Here is a 10000-nt window from a genome sequence, read left to right as displayed (position 1 = left end):
TCATAATAATATGTAATAATGCGAAATTGAATGTAAGCTTAAATTTAATTACAAACAATGATCAAATGAATGTTTCGGGTTTCCCCTTTATCAACAAAACAAGATCCTGTTTTTTTTATAAAAGGGGGAAACCCGAAATCCTGTTTTGTTAATAAAGGGGAAACCCGAAACGTTTATTTGATCTTTTTTTAAAATTAAATTGAAGCTTACATTCAATTTCACATTATTATTTATTTCTTCGATCTGTGAGCAGCAACATTGACATTTTAATAATATTATGTACACTCTGTGGAAGATTCACGACGTGAAGGTAAAGTCAGATTCTAACTTCGCGGGCCATCGATGGTAATACCGTGTATGTAGTTTATCACTGACTGTCATTTTTTAAAAACATTCGGACAACTGTCCGAGGGACGCGGTTATGTTCCCTTCAATAGTCTGATGTCACGTCGCCTAGCAACGGCGGCCATCGTGGTTCTAAACAAAGGAAATCGGTACTGTTTATTTTTCATGCTGGCTAGAACTTTTCAATTGTCTTGTGATCAGAATGTGTAAAAGTCAAAACATGATCAGATTTATATTATTTTTATCCTCTGGATACACTTTTATGCCCGTCGGAGAAATATTTCATAAGGGCGTCCATCATTGTTCTGATAGTTTAGAGCCAGTTACTAAGTTACCATACGTCATTACGACTGTTGAAAGTATTATGGTGGTGATGATGATGATGATGATGATGATGATGATGATGATGATGATGATGATGATGATGATGATGATGATAGAAAGGATGGCAATAATTGCTACGGTGGTGGCAGTGGTGGTATTGTTGTTATCGCTGCTGCTGCTGATGCTGGTGATGTTGATGATGATGATGATGATGTTGATGATGATGATGATGATGATGATGACGATGATTATGATAATGATAATAAATATGATACTGATAAGGATGATAAGATTATACATACCATAGCGTCCTTATCTACATAGTTGTTGACGCTGTTTGCTGACAATATAAAACAGGTCTCAGCGTCTTGCATTCTGTGGAAAGTTCAAGTCAAGGTATAAAGTGAATTTCTTTTTCATCACGAGCGACGTGTCCATACATGCAGGTCTGACATCCGGATTTAATTATAGGCCTAGTTTAACATTGTTGTTATGGGCCATATTTTATGCGTCATATTTTGAGATTTCCCTTATAACACTGAACTCATAATGAATTGGGTTATCAGACCTGCAAATAAGTGAACGTCGATCAGGAGCAATCCAATCCGATCATCTCAACAACATTTTCTGACAATTTAAGATGCCAAAACCTCTTTATGAATGAATAAATTATTAAATATAGCTGCGTCGTCTCGTAGCGTAACCATCGTAAAGTTATGGCCTGACACTGACCAAAAAATGACGTCAAAATGCCAGTCTTTTGCCACAAAAGAAAACAAATCGTGAGTTGTATTCAATAGTTCAAACCAATGGGATCACTTGTTTCCATGAGCACTACTAACAACAACTCACTAGCCGGTGCAAAAACCAAATAATGACGTCAAAATGCCAGTCTTGTTGGATTTCAGTGTCAGGCTATAACTTAACGATGGCTACGCTACGACTATAATAAATTATTTTCCTTTAAAAATAGTGATGTACAAAAGAAATCAGAATGAGAATATCGTTGGTTGCATCATAATAAATGACCAGAACTGAAGTTAACAGAAAAGTCTTCTCGCCTTAGTCCTCATCCCACAGTGACTATGGACCACCGATAAAACTTTTCCATCCTCTTCAGTCGCTGACCAATCTTTCCATCTATTGCCAGCGCATGCCAAACCTTTTCAGCTCTACCAGAAGGTCTCTCCTCCATGTTGACGTTAGCTTGGTCTTCCTTCCTTTCCTCCTTCCCGATGGATTCCCTTGAAGGTCTGTCCTTGCGCAGTTGAAATGTGCCAGAAGACAATTCTTGCTTTGCCTAGCACTGTTTCACACTTACATTTTTCAGATCTTTATTTTAGTTTAACACCCTCCTTACCACTCATAGGAAAATCGTCACATTTGTTACGATGCAGCCAACATTTTTAGTCATTCTCAATTCTTTTGTAAATCATTTGAACAAAAATGTTTGCTATAGTTCATGCTATAGTTAAAGTATATTAACTCTGTGTTGAACATGAAGAGCTCGCTTAGCAAATAAAATGTATAGCAAGAACGAACAGATTTTGTGTTTGAGTGAAATAAATCTATTTTTGGATAGGTTGGGTGTGAAGTTTTGGGGAAAATCCTGAAAATGGTTGGTAAGAGAGTTAACAGGATACGTTACTCACCTGCACCTGGTGAGATCCGAGTCCTTGAGAGCAGATCCTTGTACATAGATGACTCTCTGTGCCCATAAAGGAACTTGAAGCAACATCTTCATGGTAGAATCCAGCTCACATGGAGACAGCAACACGACAAAGTAATCCTTAGGAAGAGAGAAAGTGAGGATAATTATTGTGTTTTGTTTTATTTTCTGTTTTGCAGAGGGAATCAATTAATTAGGCATTGCAAAACGCATTGAACAATGTGAATCGTTGGAAATCTTCTATAGATTGAATATGAAAACTTGATCACTGACTTCAGTAATAGTTAAAAAACTCATACATACGGGATTTGTAACCCAATTTTGAGGCTTATTCTTATCGAGGGAACAAAATTGACGGAACTCATTTCTTTGTTATTGTTTTATACCGCCATCTGGGTGAATCATTTTCACTAAATGGAGTCAATCGTATTACGATTAACATTAAAGGTTAAATAAAGCTATCAATGGTGGTATGCTTCATATGAAGGCGGATTTCTCTGTCAGAAAAAAAAATTGTTATATCGCCTTACATGCTTTATGTTTCGTCCTTCGTGTTACATGTTTCTGTATGCTAGGAACCCTTTGTAAAACGCGATGAGCACGTTTATTAGTGGATATTACTCTATATAAAAGCTTAAAATATATACGTTTTATCTCATATTTTAACTTATTGGTGTATGTAAGATGGATAGAATAAAAAATGAAGAAGTATGGAAAAAAACACAGCAGAAACCAGTGGGAGAGGAAATAGGAAGAAGACGATGGAGGTGGATTGGACACACGCTTAGAAAGCATCACTCCACTAAAGCAAAGAAAGTATTGGACTGGAACCCTCAGGACAGAAGATCAAGGGGAAGGCCACGAGGAACATGGAGAAGAATTAAAGAAGCTGATATACAGAGAAGTGATAAGACATGGAATGAGATAAAAAAAAAAGTTATCCCAGGATAGAGAAGAACGTAAACTGTTTGTCTGTGGCCCATACCCTGACCCAGGGTGAAAAAGGCAATGATGATGATGAAGGTGGAATTCTCTTAGCCATACCTGCAATTTTGGATGAGCGTAGAATTCATTGAGGAAGTCCATAACCGCATCGGCGACAAGGGTGGTCATACAGACAACTACGTGTTTCTCTGTTTGGGCTCGATGACTACTGTAGGAACCGCCAAGTTTTTGTCTCTCCAACCACGTCAGGGCAAGCTGTTCTAACTGTTAAAAAAGTAGAGTAGGGAGTTAAGGATTATAATTATACTGATTTACTTACTAACTGCCCATTATGACTGTTGGCATGCAGGGCAGAAACGAAGGACCTCCATCTTCCTTTTGTCATTGGTCGTCATCTTCAGGTAGCTCTACTTGTTCCCCCGCTTTCTCATCTCTCCCTCCAGTCATCTCCTCCAAAAGCGATCTATATTCATGTTTTTGTCCCAACCAATTCATCCATCACACGATTTGTTGCTGTACAACGACTGCGCATTTCTTAATAAATGTTAACACGCTGCTTTGTTAATGAATGTTGTAAACATACTCATGTGCCATGCTGAGCAAAATGACCAATTGTGACGTTAGATATTTCTCAAACTGCGAACACTTTTCATTATGTGGGTCATTTTGAGCCAACTTTGCAATGTGACCAATGACCTTGAGCACAAGGAAAGGTAATATAGATCATCCCCATTGCTAGGGGCCTTCCTCTTCTTCGCTTTCCTTCTGGTGTCCAGTTTAGGGAAGTTTCACTTATGTTTTCCTTCTCCTTTCACATAACTTGTCCTATCCATCTCTCCATCTTCTTCTCTTCAAGATGGTGTCCTCCATGTCTTTCATTCCACATTGATCGAGCTGACTTTAAAAAATCTAATACTTAGGCACTTTGTATGTATGAAAGATTTAAAATATGATTTTGTGGAAATACTAGCAAACCAAGATATCATTGCCAGGGTATCATTTCGCGTCAAAATCTTTTTATAGTAAAACCAGATGAGTGGCGCGAAAAGATAGAAAAGTGATTGGACCGATACGTAATGTCATACAAAGAATTATACTTTTGATACTCCGCTATAGTAAAATTGGGATTTCCCCAAGAACAAAGGGGTATCATACTATAATGTTAAATCAGGGCCATCATTGCTTTCAATTATCAGATCTGACAAAAAAGTGCACGTAAATATCTAATGATCTGTTTAAGCTCACCTGCGTAGGCAAAATGACCAGAGCGAAGCATATCATGACCAGCATGAACAATTGACTTGGCCAGATGTCCGGACACACGTCACCAAATCCCACAGTGGAGAAAGTGACCACAACAAACCATAGGGACTCGAACACACCAAAATGACGGTTATCACTAGCTCTCTGGAGATGGTTTACTCCACACGCACTGAAAAGAAATAACCAAATATGCGACTCATCAGCTTCAACTAGTCTATAATTATATAATTTCTGAACGACCTTGGGAATTATATTGACCCAAGAGCCGAAATACCGAGTCTTTCTTCAAGGAGTATTCTCAAGCGTTTGCGGGGGGGGGGGGGGGGCAGCAATCCTGTTAATTTCCTTTTCAATGAGCGCCTGGTTCTATATACTAGAACGGGCAAAACAATAGTATTTTACAACCTTATTCGTCCACTATCTCTGCTTTTATAAATAGTCTGTTACATTTTTTGAAAGATAGCGATGCTAGTTTCTTTTTCCTATTGACGTCATTGGAATCGCCAAGTGAGGATCTAAATTTGCAAGTTGACTTGAATCTTGTTGGTTTTATTTTATCCGAGTGTAGTTCATTTTCGCATTCACCTGGAGATATTCATTTACAAACTGACAATGGTATCAATGAATTTGATTTATTTTGCTTCATTTGTTGTTCTGAATCTGGAGTCCTAATTGTTTAGGTTAATTAGTTCTTTAGGTGATGCTGACAGAGACAAAAGTGGTCACAGGTCTCGTAGAGCATCCTCCATATAAATTATGAATAGAACCGGGGAAAACCGTCTCCTTGTGGTGTGCCAATTACTATATCTATTAAGCATGAGATATTCCTTGTGTTTGCAGTTAGTGCACTGCTTCTCAGCAGAAGACGTAATAGTTTTAGCTCGTCTAGGGTAAGGAATGTTGTTAGTATGGTCAATAGTTTTCGTTTTCTCCCTGTTGATGGTATCGAACGCTGACGTCATGTTTATGTCCTTATATTATGTAAATTCGTCTAAACCATTACTCTTTAATGCTTGTAATTTTTGCTCTTCTATAAATAGAAGGAATGTTTAGACCTCTGACATCACTCAATAAGACAGCCATAAAAATCTCAAAGAGTGGACATCAGTGCTTTTTCCCCTGTGCTATTCTTATGCTTTCTAAATTGATGCTCATACACCAAACCATCTTTCAAAACTGGAACTACATACACACGTTTAGCTAGTAAGGATTTGAGAGGGGAAAAAATAACTTTAATGCTGACATAAACAAGCATTTTCCCCCTCTATTATACGTACAACTGGATTAGCACAACGTTTTCACCCGACAACATAGATATTGGGAAAGCAATAAACTGTTGATAATGATACTGGTATCATGACATGCTAAGAGAGGTTTTGAGACGCTTTTGTATAGAATACCGCTATATACACAAACAATGTTACTATTGTTAAGAGACTTGTTAATGCTATTGTGATAATGACTGAAGGAACGTAATAAATATCGACAATTAATTCAATATTTATTCGGCCATTCTCTGAAAAAAAAAACGCCTTTAGATTTTGGCCAGAAAAATCGTCCTTTGAATATCAATCGATTAAAATTACTCTCACGTTGTCAAAAACTCTCAAACCCGGGACTTCATTGAAAACTTTACCGGTGTCCCATGTTTGAGAGTTTTTGACAAGATGAGGGTTCAGTCAGTTGTCATTTTAATTGATAGATGTTTGAAGGAAGATTTTTCTGGCTAAAATTCCAAAGATTTGTTGGATTTTTTTCTAGAGTACGGCGGTTTTCAAAAGAAACAGGAAAGCAATAAACGATGTCGATAAAATACTATAATAAAGGCAAGCTGACAGTTGTGATGATAATGCTGTTGATATCTGGATTTAGGGCTAGTAAACTATAGACTTGTATTTGGTAAATCATTGGAACAGCTGCTGTTAGAGTATAGATACAAATGACTAAGATAAATATTATTAATCCAAAGATAAAAAAAAATGGAAATTACATATAAAGGAACAATGGAGCGATCTTTAAGTATGTTTGGTTGATACCCAGTTATAATACGTTTACATCATGTCATGATGTGACAGCCCCTAGTAGAGTGAAGATTTAATAATAATGCTATGCGTTTAGGTAAAATACTCATAGTAGGATATAACGTGCCAACACATGAAACTATAAGTAACGTTGTACATTTATAGTCTGATAAATAGAATTTAGTGATGTCCAAATTGACTGTATAAAAAAAAACACAAAGAGCTGAGTGACGTCAATATTGTTCCTTCTATTGATAGAACGAATATGACGTCACTCAGCTTTTGTTATAGTTTTTTTTTGCCAAACATCTTTATGCATAATTCTCACTAAACTGTATTCACCAGACTATAAACCTTCAAGGTTGCACACGGTTTTGTGTGTTAGTCCGCTATATTTCCGGATGGCAATGTTGTGAGCTTCTTAGAAGAGCGCACAGCATCTATACAAATGACTAGTTTAAACTTTATTAATCCAAAAAATGGAAATTACATATTATGGAACAATGGAGCGATCTTTAAGTATGTTGTTTGATACTGTAGGTTATAATACGCTTACATCATGACGTGACCGCCCCTAGTAGTGTGAAGATATATAATAATAATGCTATGCATTTAGGTACTCACAGTCGAAAAAAGATAGTATGAAGTTGACGTCACTCAGGTCTTTGTTATTGCTTTTCCCATCCGCGTTTATGGGTAATTCTCACTAAACTGTATTAACCAAACGTTCATGGTTGCACATAGTTTTGTGTGTTGGAATGTGATACTTCCGGATGGAAATGTGTGAGCCTCTTAGCCAAGCACATACTATCTATAGTCTGACAACACCCTCGTTACCTTATTAAGTCTCTCGAGTTCATATGCATGGAAAATCGAACAAATTTGTTCGATTTTCCATGAGGGTGAACTCAAGAGAATTAAGACCAGACACATCAACGTAGCCCCTAAATCCAACACAACTACCAACACCCCCCCCCCAATCCCTTACCAGAAACAATGTAGCCCTAAAAACAATCACTAACAACACTACCAACACCACTATCACCACTAACAGCAACACCAACAACCCCCCCCCCCCCACCCCTTACCTTTTTAACATAAGACACGACAACGGAACCCAGAAATCCACCACTACTACCAAGACAACCACCACCAACATCCGCCCCCCCCCTTAACTTATAAACACAAGACGCAACAACGAAGCCTCTAAAACCACCACTACCGACAACATCCCCCTTACCTTTTTAACATAAGCCCAGAAAACCCCACTACCACCACCAACATCCGCCCCCCCCCCCCTTAACTTATAAACACAAGACGCAACAACGAAGCCTCTAAAACCACCACTACCGACAACATCCCCCTTACCTTTTTAACATAAGCCCAGAAAACCACCACTACCAACACCAACATCCGCCCCCCCCCCCTTACCTTATAAACACAAGACACAACAACGTAGCCCCTAAAACCACCACTGCCAACAACATCCCCCTTACCTTTTTAACATAAGCCCAGAAAACCACCACTACCAACACCACTATCACCACCAACAACAACACCAACAACGCACCCCCCCCCCCCCCCTTACCTTATAAACACAAGACACAACAACGTAGCCCCTAAAACCATCAACTGCTGGGCTAAGGCTGACTGTGACTTCTGCATAACTCGATGAAGATCATTCTGGAAACATAAATCAGACAATATATATATATATATATATATATATATATATATATATATATATATATATATATATATATATATATATATATATATATATTGTGCATCTTTTAGAAATCACATAATGAATTAGTAACAAATGACATTTATACAGAGCATTGGCAATTTTACATAATGTCCAATATGTTTTAACAAATTTGAGCATATTTTATTAAGCGCAATATCCATCACACGTGCTCAAAGCGCTTTACAAAGGGCAACAGCATCACTTACACGTGGGGCTGTTTGGCGATATAACTATTTTTTACGACAGAGACAATGATGTCTACAGCAAAGGTACTCATTTTACACCTGAGTACGGTGAAAGAATGCATGTGATTAAAAAAGCCTTTTCCAAGGATTCAAATATGCGCCGCTCAGAGCGGGACACGAACCAACAACTTTCCGATCCGAAGGCGAGTATCATACCACTAGACCACATAGCCCCCAAATAATGTCATTTGGTTCCTTAGCTGCTGACATTATCAAACCATATTCCCCGTGAACTCTATATTAATTCATAAATAAACCTTGAGCTTCTATATAGAGCAAGATCCACTAAACGTGCTCAAAGCGCTTTACAAGGGGTCCCTTACGAACAGCAACACTGAACATGAAGGACAAGACATGTCGCCTGTTAGCCCATATTACATTTTTTCCAGCCAGAGACAACGAAGTTCACGGTCTGGTACTCGTTTTACACCTGAGCTCGGTGAGAGAATGTGAGTAAAGAGCCTTTTCCAAGGACTCAACTATGCGCCGAGCAAGGCTGGAACCCAGGACCTTCCAATCAGAAAGCGAATGTCATACCACAAGACCACATAGCCGCACTACCTTATAATCTAATGCCTATGGTATATTCTTGTCATACATGAATGGTACGGCTTAGTCGTCTTGTGTATGACACTCGCTTTTGGGTCGGAAGGTCATGGGTTCCAGTCCCGTTCCTTGTAACAGCCTCCTAACTCAAATTCTCTCATCGCACTGAGGTGTAAAATAGGTACCTGGCGGTTAACCCTCTCCTTACCACCCATAAAAAAATCGTCAAATTCGCTACGATATAAAAACAATTTTACCATTCTAATTTCATTTGTCTATATCACAGAATTTAAAGAATACCTTTCGCCATAGCTATCAAAACGTGACACTGCGTTGTAGAGCTAATTTAGTTGAACAATATTATTATGTATAGAATGTACTTCTCACCGTACTCGATGTAAAATGAGTACCTGGCCGTCAACAGCGTTGTTGTCTCTGTCCAAAAAAAATTGGTAATATCGCCTAAAAGGCGTCATGTCCCGTCCTTCATGTTACGTGTTGCTGTTGGTCAAGGACCCTTTGTAAAGCGCTCTGAGCAATAGTGGGTATTGCGCTATGTAAAAGTTCTAGTTTTCTACTTGTTGCTTTTTAGTTTGCGTGAAGTAGGATCTATTTTTGTATTGGGTCGTGTGATGTTTCAGGGAAAATTCTGAAAACAGCTTTCTTCGTTAGGGAATAAAAGAAACCCCGTATTATTGCCAAACAGACGTCATGTCTCGTCCTACATGTTAAGTGTCGTTGCTGGCTAAGGACCGTTTGCTCAGCCAGCGCTTTGAGCACGATTAGTTGATATTACCGTAGCCATCGTTGAGTTATAGCCTGACACTGAAACCCACTGAGACCCAAAAAGACTGGCATATTGACGTCATTATATGTTGTTTTTTTTTTTTGC

The 10000-nt window shown here is 38.3% G+C and overlaps 1 protein-coding gene across 1 annotated transcript in view; it reads right to left on the bottom strand.

Annotated features, from left to right (window-relative positions):
- The window catches only part of LOC144979557 (potassium channel subfamily T member 2-like), a 102403-nt gene that overhangs the window by 67698 nt on the left and 24705 nt on the right, over window positions 1-10000 (bottom strand). Inside the window, exons 8-12 of the mRNA XM_078926284.1 lie at window positions 8156-8250; window positions 4529-4715; window positions 3383-3547; window positions 2322-2458; window positions 972-1044 (exon numbers count right to left, since the gene is read on the bottom strand). Of these exons, the coding sequence (XP_078782410.1) occupies window positions 972-1044; window positions 2322-2458; window positions 3383-3547; window positions 4529-4715; window positions 8156-8250 (657 nt within the window). The remainder of the gene's footprint in view (window positions 1-971; window positions 1045-2321; window positions 2459-3382; window positions 3548-4528; window positions 4716-8155; window positions 8251-10000) is intronic.

Source organism: Berghia stephanieae, chromosome 9 (assembly GCF_034508935.2).
Source record: "Berghia stephanieae isolate SIO BIC M18660-M18661 chromosome 9, UCSD_Bste_1.3, whole genome shotgun sequence".
Classification (NCBI taxonomy): Eukaryota; Metazoa; Mollusca; class Gastropoda; order Nudibranchia; family Aeolidiidae; genus Berghia; species Berghia stephanieae.
Note: the sequence above shows the minus strand (reverse complement) of the source record. Positions and strands in the feature narration are given on the sequence as shown.